Source organism: Brassica napus, chromosome A3 (assembly GCF_020379485.1).
Source record: "Brassica napus cultivar Da-Ae chromosome A3, Da-Ae, whole genome shotgun sequence".
NCBI classification, from domain to species: domain Eukaryota; kingdom Viridiplantae; phylum Streptophyta; class Magnoliopsida; order Brassicales; family Brassicaceae; genus Brassica; species Brassica napus.
Window position 1 is genome coordinate 22,726,581 of NC_063436.1, and position 22,717 is coordinate 22,749,297.

The 22,717-nt window shown below is 38.0% G+C and overlaps 5 protein-coding genes and 1 pseudogene across 8 annotated transcripts; 2 read left to right on the top strand and 4 right to left on the bottom strand.

Moving 5' to 3' along the window:
* Positions 1-3,035: 3,035 nt before the first annotated feature.
* On the bottom strand, positions 3,036-6,159 carry LOC106448356 (zinc finger CCCH domain-containing protein 46). 2 transcript variants are annotated; one of them, XM_013890258.3, is made up of 9 exons: positions 5,984-6,159; positions 5,529-5,557; positions 4,521-5,417; positions 4,255-4,440; positions 4,107-4,174; positions 3,771-4,035; positions 3,508-3,669; positions 3,366-3,430; positions 3,036-3,281 (listed from the first exon to the last, which is right to left on the bottom strand). In XM_013890258.3, the coding sequence occupies exons 2-8, from the start codon at positions 5,546-5,548 to the stop codon at positions 3,370-3,372; spliced, it is 1,659 nt and encodes a 552-aa protein (XP_013745712.2). In that variant the 5' UTR covers positions 5,549-5,557; positions 5,984-6,159; the 3' UTR covers positions 3,036-3,281; positions 3,366-3,369. The 2 variants fall into 2 exon arrangements, with proteins under 2 accessions (XP_013745712.2, XP_048632717.1); XM_048776760.1 differs by lacking the exon at positions 3,366-3,430 and having other exon boundaries at positions 3,462-3,669.
* A 3,870-nt stretch (positions 6,160-10,029) lies between these two features.
* Positions 10,030-12,541, top strand: LOC106448375 (F-box/WD-40 repeat-containing protein At3g52030). The gene is made up of 9 exons (XM_013890265.3): positions 10,030-10,272; positions 10,343-10,525; positions 10,600-10,654; positions 10,741-10,839; positions 11,215-11,318; positions 11,490-11,579; positions 11,657-11,799; positions 11,875-11,959; positions 12,042-12,541. The coding sequence occupies exons 1-9, from the start codon at positions 10,115-10,117 to the stop codon at positions 12,406-12,408; spliced, it is 1,284 nt and encodes a 427-aa protein (XP_013745719.2). The 5' UTR covers positions 10,030-10,114; the 3' UTR covers positions 12,409-12,541.
* BNAA03G41580D lies at positions 12,536-13,562 on the bottom strand. Its single transcript, XM_013890285.3, has 3 exons — positions 12,899-13,562; positions 12,775-12,827; positions 12,536-12,679 (listed from the first exon to the last, which is right to left on the bottom strand). The coding sequence occupies exons 1-3, from the start codon at positions 12,987-12,989 to the stop codon at positions 12,536-12,538; spliced, it is 288 nt and encodes a 95-aa protein (XP_013745739.1). The 5' UTR covers positions 12,990-13,562.
* Positions 13,563-14,173: 611 nt separating this feature from the next.
* Positions 14,174-16,659, bottom strand: LOC106448380 (peptidyl-prolyl cis-trans isomerase FKBP42). Of its 3 annotated transcripts, none has more exons than XM_048776763.1 (8): positions 16,606-16,659; positions 16,133-16,200; positions 15,806-15,985; positions 15,482-15,571; positions 15,201-15,385; positions 14,935-15,057; positions 14,692-14,844; positions 14,174-14,614 (listed from the first exon to the last, which is right to left on the bottom strand). In XM_048776763.1, exons 2-8 carry the CDS (start codon positions 16,170-16,172, stop codon positions 14,279-14,281), a joined length of 1,107 nt encoding a protein of 368 aa, XP_048632720.1. In that variant the 5' UTR covers positions 16,173-16,200; positions 16,606-16,659; the 3' UTR covers positions 14,174-14,278. The 3 variants fall into 3 exon arrangements, with proteins under 3 accessions (XP_048632720.1, XP_048632719.1, XP_048632721.1); XM_048776762.1 differs by having other exon boundaries at positions 16,519-16,658; XM_048776764.1 differs by lacking the exon at positions 16,606-16,659 and adding an exon at positions 16,453-16,594.
* A 133-nt stretch (positions 16,660-16,792) lies between these two features.
* Positions 16,793-21,338, top strand: LOC106376948 (cation/H(+) antiporter 28-like). The gene is made up of 4 exons (XM_013817094.3): positions 16,793-18,279; positions 18,354-19,358; positions 19,564-20,172; positions 20,636-21,338. The coding sequence occupies exons 1-4, from the start codon at positions 18,109-18,111 to the stop codon at positions 21,257-21,259; spliced, it is 2,409 nt and encodes an 802-aa protein (XP_013672548.2). The 5' UTR covers positions 16,793-18,108; the 3' UTR covers positions 21,260-21,338.
* Positions 21,334-22,682, bottom strand: LOC106442475 (annotated as a pseudogene).
* Between the last annotated feature and the right edge of the window lie 35 nt (positions 22,683-22,717).

The following is a 22,717-nucleotide window of genomic DNA, read 5'->3' on the forward strand; positions in this document are numbered from 1 at the left end:
TGTGATATCTCGCCGGCCGATGATTGTTTTTTTTTTTTGCTAAATTGTAAATATCATATAATAAAAAGTAGATTTTTTTTTGTAAACAAAAGGGTTAAACCCGAGTCTATTAAAGACACAGACCTAACCCCCGGGTGGAGGTACAGCCCACGGATAGACCCTCTCCTGGGCATTCAAATGAGCCGAAAGCAATAGCCCATATCCGTGTGGCCAGCGGGGTTCGAACCAGGGTTCGCCGTATTGGGTTTAATCCCTCAAGCGCCACTGGACTACCACCACTGGTTTATAAAAAGTAGATTTTATAAAAGTAATATCTAAAGTTGACCCATCTTGGCAAAAAGAAAATAAAAAAAACAAGATGGAACAATGCAGTCAATCTAGTAGACTAAAATCTGCGCTCAATGCAACCAAAGAGCCATGAGTGATTTGAAATACTTGTTATCCTTTCTAGCCGAGATGATATCCCTCATCTCTCTTTCAATAGCTCTGAAAGTCTCAGCAGGAGTCAAGCAACTGTGGTTATGGATGATATGAAATGCTTGTTATCCTTTCTAGCCGGCCGATGATTGTTGATCGATTTCAAAAGCCAATTAAAGTTAGCTCTTCGTCTCATTTAATTGTAGTCGGATTGGATTGGGTAGGTTTCGATTTTTATCATAATTAAAAGGATATGAGTATGTGCATCTTTCTCTGAAACCAAAACCAACGGTTAACGATGCTACCACCCATTTATTTCATCACTCACTCTCTTCACATTAATTGTTACTAACTATTTATAGGGATGTGAAAGGTACTTGAGAGTGGTACTTTGGTAAACATATTTGGTCTTTTATAGAAATTTATGTCGTTTCCAAAACTCCAAAACAATGTTATGAAACTAGCAAATGCGAAGAGTGTTGAGGTTTATTTGATCCGATTTTAAGTTTTTCTAGACTAAAATTATCATGAACTCTTCTTTTTTGAACATTTAATAAAGTATTCTTCAGTTATCAAAATTTAACAACCTGCCTTATACTTTTCTAATATTAAGGTATACTTACATTAACTAATTTCAGGAATTCAGGCCTTTCTCTGTCCAACAATGTCTGACCAAGTGACATACTTTTTTTTTTTTTTTTTTTTTCACTGACCAAGTGACATACATTCTATGATTTTTAAACAAAAAAAAGGGGTCTCCGTTACGCTTGTTAATTGCATGGGAAAGGACATGAAATTGACATTCCACATATAGTCTAATTTACAATATTCGGAGTATATTTATGGAGTTTTTATTTTATTTTAAACAGTATATTTATGGAGATGTCTCCACAAAACACAACTTCTGGCATATATCTCCCCCACACCACACGGCACTGCATGTGTGATGGCTCGTGGGATCCCATTGTTTTCTTCCTCCTGTGTTTTCTAATTCGATGCGGTTTTATTATTTTTGTTTTTATAATATAGATTAAAAAAACAAAATACCGCTAGGCGACATCAAATAATAAAAGAGATAAGCTGAACACAATGCATCTTCTGCTATTACTAAGTAACTGTTAGACCAGGTCACAACAAAATAATCAATCTTCTAAATTCATGTCATTAAATAAACACATTGTGCATTAATCTCACCATGAATATAATACTATTTCAATCACTTAAAATGCTAGAATACACACTAATATTTGTAGTGTGTTTGAATCTTAAATCCGGTAACATAGATTAAAACATATTAAGTAATCAAAGAAATTTGGGAGTCAAAAGCTTGGTTAATATGAAGCGTAAGTTACAAGCCGAAAAGGGATATAAAGAACAAAGAACTCGTCATCAAAACTATTTCTCTCTCTATCTCCCTTTCTCTCTGTTTCTTTTGCTCTTTGTCTCCTTTGCTCTCGCTTGACTCCCTCCTCTTTTATAGGCGTCTTGTTGCATGGAGACCACTTAACTAATCATTACCGTCTGACTTGGAGCAATGATCGGTGGAGCAATTGATACATGTGTTCGGCGTCATGTTACATGATGTCATCGTAGCAAATGGGGCTCTTCTCCTTTCTGACACTTGATTGCGTGTGTCAGTCCGTTCTAGAGAGTTGGTGGATCGGCTATTGTGATGTGACCGAGTTTATAATGGGTCACATTTCTTTTATGGGTTTCTTTTAGAGCTGTTGGGCGGGGTCGACTCCTAGGTCTCAATGTTAATCGGCCCGTATCCAACATAGTGGTCAGCATTCAGCTTTTGTATATATGCTCATTATACACAGTTGATCTATACTAATCACACTTGTTCGTTTACGTCAAATTATTTTATATATATTTACAATCTATAGCAAGACCCTTGAAAATCGCTGTATGACACACATATCACATATTCACATCACATATGCGTATTATTATACCCGAAAAGAGAATATGGCCTTCACATTCATTTAATCATAGATGATGTATGATGAACTGGAGAGTCTTTTTTGTTTATCAAAGAAGTGGAGAGTCTTATTTCCAAATTTCACATAATAGAAGCGTCATACTGTTGTTAGGTTATGGCACTCTCTCTCTCTCTCTCTCTCTCTCTCTCTCTCTCTCTCTCTCTCTCTCTCTCTCTCTCTCTCTCTCTCTCTCTCTCTCTCTCTCTCTCTCTCTCTCTCTCTCTCTCTCTCTCTCTCGCGTGCCCCACCTAACGCCACTGTCCGTGTCTTTGCCAAAATCATAAATGATACACAAAATATCACACATTTCATTTAATTTGAATACCTATCATAAATTTAGTCTTTGCATGTGCAATATGTCCATAACATTCTGCTTCTTTTTTTATTTAAATCACGGTAATAACCATGGATGTTAGCACCTACTCCTTTTAGACTTTCCACCTCAATAAAGTTACATTTAATAACATTGACACAAAACCTACCTCATACAACCAAATCTTAAGATTATAGTTGAAGAAAATATAACCAAAACTGAATATCTTGGTCTTTTTCAAGTTGGGAGAGTGATTAGAGTGAGAGGGTAGCAACTCACACTTTTCAAACACAAATTGTAATCTCTTTCTTTTGTAAATCTTTAGAGACTACACTAGTTCTTGTTTTATATATTTATATCATATCATATTACATCATCTTGTGTGGTCCATCACGTTACACATTAAAGCTGGAGAAATGGTACAACAATCTTTTCTCTCTTCTCTATCTCTTACATCAAATTATACAGCTTCATTTTTTACATCTCTGCATCTTTTGGTTGCTATGAGTCTCAATATTATTAGTTTCTTTAACTTCCTCTGTTTTCTTACTTACTCACCTCTCTTCCTGCAACAACAACAAAGACAAATAAAATTTTAACATAATAAGATTGTTGTTTAGTGTGCTCACCAGCCATTACTCTACTCCTACCTGCTTATATCCCAACACGGCAGGTCGGTCCACCCCTACCGGATAACATCTCAACTTGCAGCAACCTATTGTTTCATTAAAGAAATGTTAGATTACCATTTACTTGATAGCAGAAACATAAACCGTGGTTGAATCTTGAAACCTAGGCATTTGGCAGCTGAAAGAATTGGAGGAGTCAGAGAGTGTAGAAGGAGTAGAGTTATCGTCATTATCAGAAGAAGGTGACCACAAATCTGATCCGTTGTTGTCTGCAGACAGAAGTAAGGGCGACGCAAATGGACTATCAGGCAAGCTATCCTTCAGCCTGTTACCACAATCCCACAAAAAAAAAACTTGCTATTCAAACTTAAAGCTCCAAACACACAAAAAAACAATACCTTGGTCATGACTCATGAGTATACATACCTCTCTGGTAGGTTCATTGCGTCATCATCATATCCTTCTTTTGAACTTCCTTTCACAGGCGATGGACGTGGAGATGCAAGTGTCTGGCTAAAAGGATTTGGGGAATGAATGTGTGTAGTAGTAGTAGGGGAATTGAGTTGGAAATGCTTCTTGACGTCAAGAAGCTGCAGATTCATTAGCCTTCTAAGCTGAAGCTCAAGAATCTCTTCTTCAAACTTGCTCCTCCACAAAACATCTTGTTCCTTGTTGTAAAACCCTCTCCATCCTTGCACCACAAGCAAATCACTATGGCGACAAGCAAAAGGTTAAGACAAAGAGGTTTAGTGTTTGTTTTACCTATAGCATCCCTGGGGCTAGAATCAAGACCCGTCGGGGACAGCTTCCGCTCTGGTGTTTGGTCAGTTCTACAAGAAAGGATTCAAGGAACAATCAGACCCAAAAGTATGATAGTTACTACTACAACTACTACTACTAGGTTAAGTACCTGTATTTGTCAGGGACTTTGCCTTTCTCCTTGTAAGGCTTAACAAGAACCCTTGAGTCACACACAAAGTGAGGATTCCCTTTAGCAAGAATGCTCTTGACAGTCTCAGGGTACACAAATGTCACAAACCCAAACATCCTCTTCTGCTGATATGGTATCCTCACATCTTGAACTGGTCCAAAATTACTATTACCCAACAATAACAACAACTTAAAGTCACATAAGAAAACAATTACATGTTAACTGATTGTGTTTGCAACCATTACCTGAAATAATTAGACACATCTTCCTCCCTGAACATACTGTCGGCAGGGAATGTCAGATAGATCTGTCTGGAAGCTGGAGACGACATAGCAGAGAGATCAATCCTCTCAGACCTCCATCTTCCAAGATTCTGTGACTCATCTCCTATCACGAAAGAAGAGCGAGTGATGAAGTGGTGAGCAAGTCTTGGAGGTACAGAGTTAGACCTAAGAAGCTCGAATCTCCTTGGAGAGCTAACCATCTCGGCTCCTTCATCACCGTGGATGAATCTGCAGCTACTTCCGTTTTTGCAGAAGCCTCTAGCGAAGTAAGAACATGGTACACCTCCAAACCCTAAATCAGAATCACCAAACCCTAAACCGTCCAACACGCATCCACCACTTCGGGCATGCACAGAGTCCAAAAGGTTCTTCGCTCTTGAGTTCACATCGTCTATACACTCGAACTCGTTGGCCAAAGATCTTCCTCCGTTAGCGTAGAAGGGCAGAGAAGCAGGGTTGAGAGAAGAGCCACCACGGTTGTTGTTGTTTTTAGGGCTAATTAACTCCTCTTGACTCCTCCAAGGAGACCTTGTCATGAGACCTAACTCTTTCTTGGTTTTTACTATTACAGAGTGAACAAGAGTCTCTGGACCGAAAGCTAGCCTTATCATCTCTTTCTCGCCGTGGTCTTGGAGAAGGAGGAGACCCATGATCTTTGATGCGTTTTCTGGGTCTAAAGCTTGGATCCTAGAGAGCACAATCCTAGTTGCTTCGTACCCATCCATGTCTTTCTCTCTCTCTCTTGAATTAGAGTAGAGAGAAGGAGTGATGGTTTTGTAGAGAGAGAGAGTGTTTGCTGTCTTGTTGTGTACAGAGTAGTTGTTGTCGTTAAGAGGTCTCTCTGTTCCTTGTGTTGGACTTTAGTTCCAAGGACAAGTTAATTAATCTTTTTTTTAACTACAAACTTTTTTTTGAGCAATAACTACAATTTCTTTTTTTTTTTTGGACAAAAAAAAGAAAGAAGAATACCTTTCAGTATAAACATGCATCTCTGTTTCCTGTGAGACAACCAGTAAAGATGAATTAATCAAAGTTAAAAAAGTTGAAACAAAAGGGAAAGGTAAAAAAACTGTCTATGATAAAAGAAGAAAAGAAGTTTTTTATTGTATGCAAAAGTAAACGTTATGTATGCAAATGTAAACGTTTATTAGTTTCGAACATTCGATGAGTGAAGTAAAAAGTACTTTGATAAAAAAAAAAGTGACGTTAAAGGATTACCAAAAAAAAAAAGAAGTAAATTTTAAATGCCTGAAAAAGTCAAGTTGATCGACATTATTAATTAGTGCCAAGAGTGAAACTTCTGCCAGTGACTGACGCTTACTGCTCCTTTGGGGAATAGATGAAGAAAGATGTTTCATCATGTAAAGATTTTATCATCAGAAAAAAGTTTAAGTCAGAGAGAGAGAGAGAGAAGGTGTACGTACTTTACTAGTTGCTTGTGTATGTTGTTGAGAGAGAGTAGATCTGAGTTATGAGGAAGTTTCTTCTGGATATGGGATCTCTATGTTGTGTGTGTGTGTGGTCGGAGAAGATGAGAGAGAGAAAGATTGTAAACTGTTTTAAAAGATGGTTTGCATATAGTCCTTGCACGTGTTCTCTGACACAAGACACAACCCATTTTTCATTTGGACTTTGTGGACTTCCAAACGCCCTACGTTGGGACGTGTTATTCAAGCGCCGGTAATTGATATGCAGACCAGCTGTATCGCTGGGTAAGTTTTCTTTTTCTTTTTTTCGTCACTGATCCCTCTAAATATCTAAAATTACATTTATATGTATGTATATATTATATATGTATAGGGGTGTCAAAATGGGTCAAATGGGTCAACCCAACCCAAAATCCAAATGGGTTTACTGTTAATGAGTCATGGGTCAACCCAACCCATTTATTAAATAGGTTGGGTTGACCCATGACCCATTAAATTAAAAAGGTTAGATGGGTTAATGGTTGACCCATGGACCCAATATCTTTATAATAAATTATTTTTAAGTTATGACCAAGTTGATCAAAATGATAAAATGTTTTTTGTGGTTTAGGCGGAAAATAACATTTTTGCGGAAAAGTGAATTTTCCCAGTTTTGGCGGGAAAATGCGTTTTTGCGGTTTTGGCGGGAAAACATGTTTTTACGATTTTGGCGGGAAAATGCGTTTTTGCGGTTTTGGCGGAAAAATGCATTTTTGCGGTTTTGGCGGGAAAATGCGTTTTTGCGGTTTTGGCGGGAAAATGCGTTTTTGCGGTTTTGGCGGGAAAATGCGTTTTTGCAGTTTTGGCGGGAAAATGGATTTTTGCGGTTTTGGCGGGAAAATGCGGTTTTGGCGGGAAAATGCGTTTTTGCGGTTTTGGCTGGAAAATGGGGTTTTGAGGTTTTGGCGGAAAAATGCGTTTTTGCAGTTTTGGCAGGAAAATGGGGTTTTGAGGTTTTGGCGGGAAAATACGTTTTTGCGGTTTTGGCGGGAAAATGCGTTTTTTTGCGGTTTTGGCGGGAAAATGCGTTTTTGCGGGAAAATGGATTTTTGCGATTTTGGCGGGAAAATGCATTTTTGGAGGGAAATTGCGTTTTTTGCGGTTTTGGCTGGAAAATGGGGTTTTGAAGTTTTGGCGAAAAATGCGTTTTTGCGGTTTTGGCGGGAAAATACGTTTTGGCGGGAAAATTGGTTTTTGCGGGAATAAATGATTGGACTTTAGAGAAATTCATGATTTTCCAATTTTATCAAACCTTAGAATTGAGTTTACTCATGGTTTTTTTTAATTGAAAACAAAATGGGTTAGAGTTGACCCAACCCAATAAACCCATTAACTTGTTAACCCATTAACTTGTTAACCCATTAACCTGTTAATCCATTAACCTGTTAATCCATTAATCTTTTAACCCATTAACCCATTGGATCAAAAATAAACAGTTCATTTGGGTTAATGGGTCAAATTGGGTTGGGTCAACCCATGGGTCATGACCCATTTTGACACCCCTATATATGTATATGTAATTACGAAGTTGCAAGCAAAAGATGAGATGGAGACACCGCAGAAGATTAGGGCACCTCAATAGTTTGATATACAACACAACAGTTTGATATACAAACCACTGATGTAATTTATAAATAGTTATTGCATATTATTCAGAGAAATTTTTTAGAATAGTTTTTTTTTAAAAAAAATTTATCACAAAAATAATTCTCTATAAAAAAAAAACCAAAATAAGTTTTATTAAAGAGTAAAACTATATTTTTACCCTAAGGTTAACTAATTTACACTAGAGTTTAGAGTTTAGAGTTAAGAAGTGAAGTTTTAGGGATAGAGTTTCAAATTTTAAAAAATAAAAAATAAATATTAAAAAAATTTAAAATAAAAAGGGTTATTTTGGTTTTTTTTTTCGAATGTTATTTTTGTGACAAAAACTTAAAAATGACTATTTGAGAGAATTGTCCTATTATTTAACATTGAAGGATTTTAATTATTTACTCTTAAAAATCATTCATGTCTCATTAAATAAATAAAAACCAAAAATTGTTATTTTTTCCTTATAACCATATAAACACAACTTATCTTTTAGAGCTTCCAGTATATGTTTAAATAGTTGTCAAAAACCAAAAAAACACAAACATATAAGATGTAGCCATTAATTTTCAAATCTTTCATCTCTCTTTTTCTTCTAAAACCTTCTCCCATCTCAAAAGATCCAAAGATATTGAATGAGAAGAGCCCAAGTAAGAGAACATATACAAGCAACTAGTATTTTTTCCTTTCCTATGGCTAGAACAATCTCATTCTGATAAATGTTTCGATGCGATGTCGAAAATAGAAAATCTGATGAAATGTGGACTGGTACAACATACTCCAGTATACAAAAACACCACGTTGACTAGTGAACCCCAGAAAAGCATCACAGTAGCGGTGTATGATCCATGCAGTGAATACTACTTGTTGGCTTATCTGAACAGTGAAACGGTTCAGAAAGCGATACATGTCAAGCCCACGAATCTACCGTACGTGTGGCATCCTTGCAACCATACCATAACAAATTCTTGGAGCCAAGATGATATAGACCTCATATTGGTTCCTCTTCTGATCTCCTCCACAAGATACTGAGTCAGGGCGTTCGAATCATTGTGTACAGTGGAGACTTGGACTTGGTGGTCCAGGTGACGGGGACATGATCAAGAATATGAATCTAACGGTTGAAAAGTCATGGCGTCAGTGGTTTTCTGGAGGAGAAGTGGGAGGGTTCATAGAGGAATACAAAGGGAATTTTACGTTTGCAACTGTGAGAGCAGCATGCCATAGTGTGGCTATCGACCAGCCTGTACGTGCTTTTACTATCTTTACTAGCTTTATTCGAAACACTCCTCTTCCTAGTACCCTCTGATTTCTAATTAACATGTACCACCTCTGATTTCTAACTTGTACCGACCTATATGTTTTGGTCTCGCTTACATTTCATTACTTTCATGTTGATCCAGTGGTGGAATGAACTCAAATTAATCTTTCATTAATGTGTATAATATTAAACATGTATAGTACTTTAAAAATAACAAATAATGCTATTAATTTTAGTTAAATCTTCTTCTGTTGTTAGAGACAAACTTGTCGATCATAAAATAATTAGAGAAAAAGACCAAAATAGCACTAAATCAAGTTTTTATTCCCAAACTAGCACTTAAGGCCAAAAGTCACAAAAATAGCACTCAAGAGGTGGGGTTTAGGGTTTAGAATTTAGGGTTTAGGGTTTAGAGTTTAGGTTTTAGGGTTTAGAGTTAAGAAGTGAGGTTTTGGGAATAAGATTTCAAATTTTGAAAAATAAAAAAAATTTAAATTTTTCAAAAGATAAAATGCTATTTTGGTCATTTTAGTTTTTGAGTGCTATTTTTGTGATATAAACTTAGAAATGTGCTATTTTGGAGATTTGCCCAAATAATTAAGTTCGAGCGCAAAACATGAAAAAACATTTAAAATTTTCTTAAACAAAATAATTTTAATAATACTTGTACATATTTATTTTAAGCTCTATTTTAATAAATGATGAAACTTAACAAACCAATAAATACTTTTTTAAAAACATATCAAATATTCTGCAACAAATTTATTGTCAAATTTTCTTAACAAATAGCCTATGAAATTCAAAAATCAGGTGCAATTTTCTTTCAAGATTACATATTCATGAAAGCTTCCAACTTAAAAACACATTGCAACTTTTCTTTAATAGAAAAGACAGTGTGTGATCATCATATTAACTTAAAAACAAATAAACAACACAATTTAATTAATTTAGTCAAATATTATTTTTTGTCAAAAAAAAACTAATCCCTTTATTTTATTACATTAAAAGTTTTACAAGATTTTGAATGATATATATTTGTCACATTCAATTTTTGTTCCTCTCAGAAATATTATCCATCTTCTCTTGTTCTGTTTTGATTATGCTTTTGGATCCTTAACTAAATTAATTTTTAATAGCAAATAAATTCAAAAAATTGAATCATTAGGTAAACCCCAGGAGAGACTCTGGCTCATACCGAAAGGTCTCTCTCCTCCCCTCGCAAAAAAAGAAGAAGAGAAATGGGGATAACAGAGACCGCCGGCGAATCCTCGGCGAGAAAGACGCGACGAAGAGCACCAACATCGATCGAATCTCTAGACGCCGACATACTATGCATCATCTTCTCCTTTCTCGATTTATTCGATCTCGTTCACTGTACCGTCGTCTGCAACTCCTGGTAAACTCCCTCAATTTCAATCTCCTCAACTTGGAACCCTACCCTGTTGAACTTTTTCGATATATTCGAGGTATGCTGTCATCAAGAAGCTGAAGCTGCTACAGTCCTCATGCCGGAGGATGCACCAGGTCGGCTCCACGTCGCTGGAGCAGCCACGCGAGATAGACGTGGAGGATTTCGCGATGAAGCATCACAAGATGGCGTTGCTAAGAGGTCGAATCGAGATTGAGCGGTGGGAAGCTCACTCACACCGGTGAGGCAATGTTCACAATTCGTTTTTTTTTTTTTTTTTGGCATAGCTCTAAATGTTGATTGATGTATGATCAGATTCTCTCAGTGTCGAATGAAGAAGGGATTGCTTTTAACTGGTGTAGGTGATAAGGTGAGTGTTGCTCTGTGTGTTGTTTGTGTTTATCGTGTTGTTATTAGATGATAATATTGGCTAAGGTGATGTGATTGCTTTATCAGGTTATGCGTCTCTGGTCGTTGAATAGTTATAAATGCATGGAGGAATACTCACTTCCTGATGCTGCTTCCTTGGTTGACTTCGATTTTGACGAGAGTAAGGTAAACCTCCTCAAGTACATTCATGTGTAAAACTTACTGGTTATGGATGTTTTAAGCTACATTCAACGAAAACTGTTCATCAGTTGAAGAGCTAAATAAGGAATTAATGATCAATGGTGCTACATAAACCTCAGCTGAGTCCCTGATTTGAATTATTGAAAGCGCCATTATAGTAGTGTTATCTGTTTTCATGTTGATGTTTGTCTCGCTAGATCTCTAGAATTAGTCACTTTTGTAAGTGAATGTTTACAGTGGAAATACGTTTTGCTTTTGGCTTACATTATGTTATTGTCTATATAAGTTGGAAACTGGAAACACAAACTATATCGAGCAGTAGCATATAATGCCTAACTTTTAAAATTTTTTGTTTTTGAGATTGTTGGATTGGTTGGTACTCGGATTAGCATATGGAGGAGAAATGGACAAAGAAGCATCTTTCCGTCTCGTGAAGGCACCATTCCTAAGGGACTTTGTATGCGGTATGTCCAAAAGATACTCTTGGAATATTTAGTTCTGTAGAACGGAACCTTCCTGTTTCAGTGATATACCTGACAATGATTGCTATGATACTTCGACTCTGATACCATTTTGCCTGTAGATTGGCTTCTCTATCTATGCTAATGAAGATTTTTGTTTTCTTTATCAATCAGTTACATTGACCCAGAAGCTGTAGTTGGATGCGAGGATGGAACAGCTCGTGTATTTGATATGTACAGTAAGACATGTTCTCAGATCATTAGGTACGATATGCCTACTGTGTTGTCGTTATGAGAATTCTTTGCAATTTCATATGAGACTCTAAACTATCTGATGACAGGACTCACGGTGGGCCAATAACGTGCTTATCCTTGAGCGACAATCAACTGTTTCTTAGCGGGTCTTCACTCGGAAGAGTAACAGTATCAGACCCTTTACTAGATCAACCAGTGGCTATGCTTAAATCCACGATAACTGCAGGAGGTAAACTCAAAACTCCATTACAGATTACATGTCCAGTGAGAATGCCTAAAAGCAATCCCCTCTGATTCTTCACAGGTATACAGACCATCTGTTTTAACCAAGGCTCCAATCTCGCCTTCTCTGGAACAACCGCTGGATACGTTTCATGCTGGGACCTCAGGTATGTCAATTAAAAACCGCTGGGTTTGTGTTACAAAAACACTATCTTGAGATGCATTGTAGTAACAAAGCTTTTACCACAGGAAAATGAGACAGGTGTGGGAAAATCGAGTGAGTCCTAATGTGGTGTACTCAATACAACAGTTAAAGAACGATACATCGGTTATGGTTGCTGGTGGAATAGACGGTGTGCTGCGAGTGGTTGATCAGAAGAGTGGCAGAGTTCTGTCAAGCTGTATAATGGACGACAAAGTTTCAACAGTTCTGAGAAGGCAGAGCCAAGTCGTGGTTGAGAAAAGGAGAGGAAAAAGAGTATCTCAAGATGTCGAGATCGATAAAATCGAAAGGAAAACTCGGCCTCAGATCAGCTGCATAGCAATGGGAATGAAGAAGGTAGTAACAGCTCACAGTGGTAAATTCATAAGCGTATGGAAATTCAATCACTCGTGAAGAAATAATAGTTGGTACTGTTTAAGGATTCAAGCTGTGTATTTGTAACAAAACTGGAAACCATGAAATATAAAATGTTTCAAAGACACAAAATCGATTTATATTAGTGAGAATTACAAAAAAGTTTTTAACACTTGTTTTGTCTATTAGTAGACTTCTTGGATGTGTCAGTTTGAGACTCAGCTTTGAGGATATTAAGTTGACCACCTTCTTTGCAAGCAGCGTTGGCAGCTTTCACTTCATGGCAATGGTTTATGAACTTGGTAAGCTCCTGCTCCAGTTAACAAAATCAATATAGACAATTTTTACTTAAAATTAAAATGATACAAGCTGTGATAAAATCAACTCAGGAACATAGAAACATACCCGGTCTGTGTCTAACTCTTTCGTTGTCTTGGACGGTTTCATATATCTCTTCCCTGGAAGTAGAGGAAGAAGATAAGAAACAGAGATCGTGAGGGATGTGCCAAAAAAAAAGAAGTGAATATACCTTTGTGATTTTGAACGGATTTGCCATGGCGATTAAGAGCAACAGTCTTCTTTTTCTGTTGCCCCTTGAACTGATTGCTCCTCTGCGTCATCTTCTTTGATCTTCGTCTCTAGAGTTTCCACTCTCTGTACTCTCTAGGGTTGTGTTGTAATAGAAGAGAGCAACTCTCAAGCGGGACTATATAATGGCTATTAAGGTCCATATATATATAGACTCATTATAGAACCCTCTCCTCATTTTTGGAAGGTTCCTTGACAGTCCTTGTCTTGGCTTTGCTCTCAGGATTCTTCGTCTAGTCTTTCTTCAAGCTCTCAACAAGAACTTCTTTTGATTGTGATTGTGTCTCCGCTGAGGTTAAATGCTTCTTGGCCTCATGACGTCGCATCTGTCTCATCACTCCCGTTTGTTATGGAGAAAGAATCGAAAATCTATGCAATAGGAGAAACTACTCTCTCATCATCTCTCCTTCTCTTGCACGTACCACCAAGGTAATGATGCTTTGCTTACTTATATATGCTATTTCAGTTCTAAAGTCTCAGAGTTATTATACTGGAGTTGATAACTAGCGCTGCTTCTTCAAAGTGATGCTTATTGATGGGACATCCATTATGTACAGGGCTTACTATATGCTCCTAGGTATTATAATGCTACTTATGTGTTACACAGTTCCTGGGGTCTCACTTGCTGACATTTGATTTGATTTGGGCAAATTGCAGCAAGGTTTAATCATGACTCACGCTGATGGAACCACCGACTGGGTTTTAACTATATTTTCAGTTCTTTCTCTTGTAACTCTAGACTGCTCTTACATATTCTCCTTAAGTTTGTTTCACAGAAAAAAGCTTCTTGTAGCGTTTTAGGATTGGCTGTTCAAGTAATCATGGTTTGCTTGGAATTGTGTGTTTTCTCAGCTTTAAATGTCTCTTTCCTGCTTTGTGTTCTCACTTGCAGATCAATGATGTTCCATTATCCATTTCTTTATCTCTGTGATTTTTACATATTGTAGTTTTATTTTTTTCACATTCAGCTGATCCAGTCATCAGAAAAACTTCAAAGTTGTGGGAGAGCCTTGAAGCGAAGTCTAGATGAAATCCAGAGAACTGTTTCAAGGATGATGTCAGAGGCTGACAAGATTGGGAAGAAGGAAGAAAGAAGACATGAAAAATCTGATGCTTATGAGTCTCTGCTTACTTCGCCTGGACCATGTCACCCTCCCCAATCCCTCATGGTAGTTTAGCTCACCATATTAGCTTCTTAAACCACAGTTCTCAACTATGTTTTGTAAATTCTCCCTTAATAAGATTAACAAGTTCCATGTCTCTCGAAGTCATTACAACATAAGAAAATAAAAAGAGTTGATCTTCTTTGCCTTTCATTACATTAATCTGCTTTAACCCTGTTACGTCCCAAGATTCTGCTGAAAAGGGACACCAACCACTGCCATAGCATTATCAACCAGTTACGGCTCTTTCCCTTGCCACCACTTTCATCTCTCCCTCCTCCAAATATTCCTTTGTACATCTCTTTTTGCTTTTGGTACACAGCTTTCTCTTGCTCTGCAATGCCTCGCAGCTCTCTTCTAATCGCATTGTCGTCAGGTGCATACTTTTGAGCTTTTCGAAAATCTTCACGAGCTGAATCCATCTGTCCTAGCTCTGCCTTGGCCTTCCCTCGTCTGAACAAGGCCTTTGGGTTTTTCTCTTCTTCTGTCAACACCTGATAAGTTTCACAGCTTCATTAGATTTTGAGAAGAAGAAAAAAAATAGTAATAACCGCTTACAATGAATGCTTACAATGTTGCAGTGACCAATTGCTTCATCGTAACGTTTCAGTTTGATCAAGCAAGCTGCCATGTTTAAGTGGCATGGGTTCTTAACTGCCAAAGCCATATCCTGGTACTTCCCATATAGCTGAAACATGAAGTCGTCCCCCATGTATGCAATGGCCTAAGACAGCAAAAACCATAACTTTTATAAGAGTTAAGGGGACCAAAGAGCTCTATTAAGACTCGCTCAGTAGAGAGGAAGATCTATAACCATTTCATATTGCTGCATGGCCTCCTCCAGTTTATCGTCCTTAAACAGATTATTCCCATCCATTTTCCTTCTGTCTGCTGCACCAATCCTTTCCTCCACAGTCATATCACTGCGAGCCTTTCCCTGTACAATCCATCCCCTCTTAAGTCAGCTCAAAACAAAGAGCTTGGGATAACACTTGGTTTTTGAGTTGTCACTTGTCAGGGTAAGGAAATAAGAAACTACTGATAATACTACAATTTAAAAAAAAAAAAAAAGAAACTTGCCTCTTTAGTTTCATCAAAGCCAATAACTTCAACCTCATACAACAAGTCAGCCATAGGAGGAACATTGGGAAAAGAAAAGTTTCCATCTTTCCCGTATCCAAGTTCCCAGCCAATATGCAAGAGCGCACGTTCACCAGATTTCATGCTAGCAACACCCATGGCCAAACCAGTCATTTCTTTTTTTTCTGTTTCACAGACAACATCACCACTCCTTAAGTGCACAATCTCGTTTAACAAAATGTATATTAACATTAAAGCAAACATAATGGAGAGACACATACCTTTTCCTAGAACCAGTTCAATAGGTTGCTGCTCTTGCCATGTATCCTCAAATTTATGCTGCGTGTGTTTGGTCCATGCCCTATAATGCACTATGAGCCCGTATGAAATTTGGTCAGAAATTTGATTTAACTGTTCCTTACACCCAAACGAAACTATTCACCAAATTTTAAACAAACCCCTTTTACAAGTTATAGCACAACAATTCCAATTCCATATCAAGGAAAAAAATGTTGAGACTCAGTCAAGAGAGTCCACCACAGAAGAAAAATAAAGGGAAGTTAGAGAAGATGATCATCAACAGAGAGCTAAGTGGGGGTACTTACAGAAGCATGTGGAGTATTTGGATGGTTTGGAGCCATGACCTTCTTTAATGATCTGCTTACTGACTTTCTCATCCAGCACTTCCACTGGGCTATCAACTTTGGGAGGAACACTACCGTCTTGAGAAGGAGGCTCACCATGACCAAAGGCACTACCTTCAGTAACTATTTCGTTCTCTTGTTCTGAAACCAAATGATGCAGCAGGAAAAAAAAATACTAGTCAATCAATTCTTTAACAAATAAACAAAAAAAAAGTAAGATCACAAACAATATAAAGCAGTCCACTTTATATTCAGAGAATGAATGAATGAACAGGCAGCAGTTTATACCATGAGATTGACTTTGCTGCTCCAGAGGAGATTCATCCATTGTTTCCAATCTATTCAACTTCGAAGAGCTGAATGAGTAAGGGTCTAGTGTTAAAATGATTGGCAAAGTCAATAAGAACACAAACAACTTTTTTAAGTGTTGAATTTGATTATACAAGAAGAAGACTTTGTAACTAAAGCTACTAAAACGATGTATGTTTAACTAGAGACAGAACAATTCATTACAGTTTGGATTATATATGAAATGGTGATTTGACTATGGACAAATACGGACAGTTGAAAGAAAAAAAAAACAATAAAAGCTTATTTTTAACAGCAACCATGGGAGGGAGAACAAGAAGTTTTAGCATCGAACATATCGAAACAAGAAGACTCAGTGAGATTACAGAGTACGGAGGAGAAGTGTGATTCGTCTTCCAAGTCACTCACGAAGACGACTAGATTGATAGATAGAGAGGGAGAGAGAGATCTACCGGAGAGTGGAAGAGACGGATGACTTTTATTTTTCTTCAGTTTTTGGTTAAAATAAAATGACAATAAAGACCTTCAACTTTTCACTTTAGTCAAAACGAACCTTCCAGAAATAAAAATTGAGTTCTGTTTTTTTTTTTTTTTTTTTTTTAACACATTTTTTGGTGAACATTTTAATTTTATTAAAACATCCAAGTGAGTACATATCCGTTACCACTTTGCCTTGCATTTTTAGCTAATACATTCACACTGCTAACTGACGATCTAAACACATGATGAAAAGTAAAATTACAAGCCTTTACCATAACTTTAATGTCTTTTACCATAGAGAAAGCCTCAGTGGTACGAGCAGTTTTGATGGTTTCTTCAGCTAAGCACTGATTTAACTCATCTACAAGCTGTTTGCAGTCACTTATAAAAGCAACATGCTCATACCTCAGTCTCCATAATTGTTGTGCAGCCATGAGCATTGCTGTTGCTTCAGCCTCTAATGAAGAGTTTGTGGGTTTGATTAAGGAAGATCCTTGGAGTTTTTGGGTACCTTCTATGCTGTATAAGGACCACCCAATTCCTCCTATATCTTTCTCATTTAACACATTTTTTTTAACACATTGAGTTCTGTCTTTGAGCTTTATTTTTTTAGGACAATTTTTTTATTAAAAAATGTTTTGGAAAAACTTTGTAAGTTAGTATACCAAAGAAACTAACTAACTAAAATTTGATCATAAAAAAAACTAAAATTTAGTGGAATATAGTATTTTCAAAAAGATAGTTTTTTACCTCAGCTATTCTAGCCATAAAAAAAAGTTTTTTTTACAGCATCTTCAGCTTTATTTTCCTTGCATATATTTTTACTATATATAAAAAAAAAAAGAGTTTCTACTTCTTCAACTATTTATATTCTAGCCTCTATATTAAAATTCGTGTACACCTAAAAATATACATAGTTTTCACTTTTCTTATTTTCAAAAATTTTAGTCTCTATTTTAGAAAACTAATGCTTTTTGTTATATTGATTCTTTTTGTCATATGGATTATCATACTACAAGTTATGAGAATAATTAATTGGAAAACTGCTAAGTGTTCAGTCAGTGTCTGTATGTGGCTTTTGTAATGTTTTAAAGTGCTAATATAATTTGTTTGAGGAAAAAAAATTGATTGGAAAACTAGACAGATATATGCGACCATATTATAACTGAACGTCAAAGTATTTGACCTTTCCCTGAACTTTTTCTGGTTTGTTTCATCAACTATTCTATCATGAATGGTGGAATAATGGGAGAGAAGGAACGTAAATGAAGGGATCAACAAGCACATCCGCCAATTTCTGAGTAAAAAACAATCACACCCTCTCATTTCCCAAACCTCTAAACCAAGTCGTAACTGAAAATCAAAAGAAGAAAAAAAACAACAATTTGAAAAGCTTTCTTCCTCCCCCAAGAAACAAATAATCCCAACACAAATACTATACGAACGAGTAAGAATTAACCACAGATAGAGAGAGGATGAATACAACTACAACAAAAAACGTATGTGGAGACAAATGGTACCTTAACCTAGACAAGCCTGAAGAGGCTTTGAAGGTTCTTGGCTTCATCGCTATCTTCGTCATCAGAACTCTCCTCCATCATGCCATGAAGCCTTTAGGCCAACCTTACCTCACCACCGATTTTGCCGTACGTCTCAATCTCTTCCCCTTCTCTCTTTTGATGATATTCCAAAACCAATCCTAACTTGTTATGTGCCTCAGATAGGGTTGATTCTAGGCAACCTTCCCAAGTTTCGAGAAGCATTCTCGGGTCCTTACTCGACCACCCTCAACAACATTATCGAATTCGGAATGATCTGCCATATGTTCGTGATGGGCCTAGAGATGAACCCAAGCGCCCTCCTCAGACCACCAACCAAAGACGCATTCATGGCATACACAAGCATGCTCACAACCTTTGCCATCGCCTTTGCCACAACGCCTTTCCTCCACTACACCAAAACCGCTCCCTTCGTTTTCTCCTTAGCTCTCTCCCTCATGGCTTCGAGCACCGGCTCGCCTATCCTCACCCGCGTCATCTCCAATCTCAAAATCAGAAAATCTGATCTCGGCAAGCTCGCATCAGCCGCGGGCGTCCACACCGACATGATCTCGACCTTGTTCTACTGCTTCGGATTCATTTTTTTCCCTACGGAGAGACCTCTCCCTCGTCCTCTCCACAGATTCTTCAGAGCCTTACTCATGTTCTGCCTCTTCCTCGCTCAAGTCACTTTCACTTCCATTGTTTCACCAATCTTTCTCAACTGGGTCAACAACGAGAACCCTGAGGGTAAACCACTCAAAGGCTCTCACCTCGTTATGTCCTTAGCGTTTGTCGTCTTAATATGTAGCTTCCCTACTTGGCCGCCTGAGTCAATGTACAACCCGATCCTCAGCGCCTTCACGGCTGGTCTCTTCCTTCCGAACCAAGGAAGGATGTCCAAATGGATCATCAACAAAATCAATTACTTGCTCAGCACGGTGTTCTACCCTATCTTCTTCTTCTGGGTTGGATTCATTATCCACATGAGAAACTTTGACATTGGAGATAAATTGGCTTGGGCGAGATTGTTTTCTCTTCTTGGTACTGTCATAGCCGGAAAAGTCGTCGGAACAGTGTTGTGCGGTGTACTACTCGGATACCATGTCCGAGAAACCGCATCGCTTGGACTGCTTCTTACCACTAAAGGCCACTTTCATGTCTACTTGGCCGCTTTAGCCATTCGGGTATATATACATCAACCTTTCTCCTTTCCACTCAACTTATCATTACAACAAAAATGTTTTACCACTAACGAGCTATTGGTCTAGTAGTAAGAAAGTGTCTAGTAGCACTCCGTCACACGGAGTCAATTCTCGTAGGGAGGGACTATTTATATTGTTTGTTTTTCTGACAAAGAGATGAAACCATTTTTTTTTGGTCTAAATGCAGACAAACAGGGTGAAAAACACGACCGGTGCAATGATGATCTTCGTCATTGTCCTAACAGTGGTCTACTCTCCATTTGTTGTCATGGACATAATCAAAAGAGCAAGAAAGCGAGTCCCCGTACACATCATGGCGCTACAATGGCTAGATCCAACAACCGAGCTTCGAGTCTTGATGGGTCTACACGGTCCCCACAACATCGGCTCAACGCTCAACCTCATGGAGATCTGCCATGGAGGACGTGAGCCGGGGTCCATATACTACGCTACTGATATGGTGGAGCTGACTGATGAGATCGCCGCCACGCTGAAAAAGGACGGCAGATCGGGTCAGAATAATGATGATTCAGTGACGGTAACAGACAGGACGGTGACGGAGATGCGTGAGAGTATAACCGCTGCTGTCAATGGGTATGGTGAGCTCCGAAGTGGGCAAGGTGTCACAGTGCGTAGGATGCTGGCATTGTCAACGTTTATGACCATGGCACATGATATTTGTGGTTTGGCTGATGAACTTATGGTTTCTATTATAATTCTACCGTTTCATAAACGTAGAAGTCCTGATGGCACTCTTGACTCTGGCCATACCGGGTTCCGTCATGTGAACCGCAAGGTAATCGTCTTCTGCTGTTTACTATCTATAGGCATGCGGTTATTACTGGAACTGAACCTGCCGAACCGAATTAAAAGTCCGGTTTTCGGTTAGTTCGATTTGAAGGTTTGGTTCAGTTCAGCAACTTTTTTTTTTTTTTTTTTTGGTTTTTGGTTCAGTAATCGGTTAATTTGTTTTTTTTAAAGAAAAAAAATTATCGAACAGTATCAATCTTAACCGAAATTTCAAACCGAATTAACTAAAATCCTAACCAATAACCAAAATTAGCCTGTTTTTCTATAAATTTTTTCAATTTAAACCAAAAATTTTATAGAACTAACCGTAATACCAAAAACTTCGGTAAAATTTTTTGAAACCGAACTAACAGAGAACGAACCGGTCTGATTTTTTTCGGTGAGATTTCAACCAACCTACCTATCTATCTAGTCACTGGAGATTCAGATAATGCCATTGTGTGTTGCAGATTCTGAAGAACGCACCGTGTTCAATAGGAATCCTCGTGGATAGGTCGTTCGGGCAAACAGAAGAGGCATGGAGACCAGGAGCGTCCATGGACATTGCCATAATATTCATAGGTGGTAGAGACGACAGAGAGGCACTAGCCTTTGCTGCACAAGTGGCTCGACACCCAGCTGTGAAGCTAAGCGTGATACGTTTCCTGGAAGACAAGAGCTCTCAGAACGCGCAGAAACGCAGCAGCATACTGAACAGAGCGAGCGTGGTGGAGCAAGAGGAGGAGATGAAGCTTGACGACGAGTGTTTCGCTGAGTTCTACGAAAGATATATAGCCGGTGGAGGAAGAGTGTCTTACATGGAGAAGCATCTGACGAACTCTTCAGAGACTTTCACAGCGCTAAAATCACTGGATGGAGAGTATGGGCTGGTGATTGTTGGGAGAGGAGGAGGAAGGGCGAGTAGCGGGTTAACCACTGGGTTAAATGATTGGCAGCAATGTCCAGAGCTTGGTCCCATAGGCGATGTTCTTTCCGGATCAGATTTCTCACACAACACATCGATGTTGATTATTCAGCAGCAGCGTACACGTGGTCAGCTAGAAGGGCTTCATGATGATTTCACCATCCTGTAAATATCTGTTCAAATGCATTTACATTGTAGCTTGACCGTCACAACTCTTAAAGAGACTCTGTACAATAGTTCAAAGATTAAGTGGTTTTCATAGATAAAATGGTAAAAAAAAAAGAAGAGGCAATACTAAGCATAGCCTTGTTAGCAGTCTGAAATGGTGTACAAAACATAGAGTTAAAACAAATTACATGAAGATTTGTTTCTGATTTATACAAACATGATTAGGAAAAAAAGTCCACAAGAGCATTATAAGTCTTGTGGTTGGTGCTTAGAGAACTCTGAGTTACTTTAGTACTAATGATCCGAAAACTTGGCCATCTCTGCCTGAAAAAATACACAGAAGGGTAAAACATAAGACCTGGTAGCATTTGATATTCCATAATCCATCTCACTAATTAACAACAAACTGATTATAAACACACACAGATAACCTTATCTAGAGCTAATCCTTTCACTACCAAATGGGTTACATTTCATACAGTAAAATCCGATTTAGGACTCTAGAAAGTGAGTCATTGTTACCTCAAACTGGTTCTTGAGAGTGTCAAGCTCCTTGTCCAGGTCATTGATGGCCTGATTGTATGCTTGCATCGGGGAAGACTGGTTTGTAGTGCGAACCTGAAAACAGAGCCAATTCATAGACAAAATCAAAGATATTTCGACAAGTCAGAAAACAAGACAATAGAAGTCAACACAACGAGCTTACAAAACAAACTGTTTTTAAAACTCCTCAACAAAAGAAGTGAAGTGTATACAACACAGACAAGGCCATATATGGGCACTGCTCTATGATAACATTAGCCTTGACCTCCCAAATTTTTTGAAAGCGTTTTACATAGGCATAACTCTCAAATCATAATTTTTTTTTAATGGAAATTCTTAAAAAAAATGGTTATAACCCCCAAAATCTCTCAGATAGGAGGACCTTAAACAGAGATGATAGTAATGTTCCTTCGAATTAAACATACCCTGACTATGATTTTGTACATGAGAGGATGAGGAAGTTGGCATCCAGAAACACACAACATTTTCGTCACAATATTCAGAAAACAAAGCTGAGGGAGACCAGACAAGAACAAAAGTGTATATAGAAACCTATTTCAAGAAAGAGATGAAGAAGATTATAGAGTAAGCTTTCGAGTTCAATACTTTTTGGTGCCTTCAGGGACGACGAATCTCTCGCATCTTTCGGGTGCATCCATACGCTGATCGGAGATTTTTCGCTTGTCCTCGCCGCAGAGACGCTCTTTAGCTTCCTCTGACGAGTGAAGTGAACCTTTGAAAAATACGTTTTTGTTTATGTGCGAAAACAAAGAAAAAATAAATCAGAATTTGGCGCTATGAACAGCTTATATCCACGCGTTCGTTAGTTATTGGTTATTACACTGATTGTTTATTACAGTGCCTGCCCACGCGTCTCGTTATCATTGGTTCTTAGACTTAGGCACGGATCGGGCTA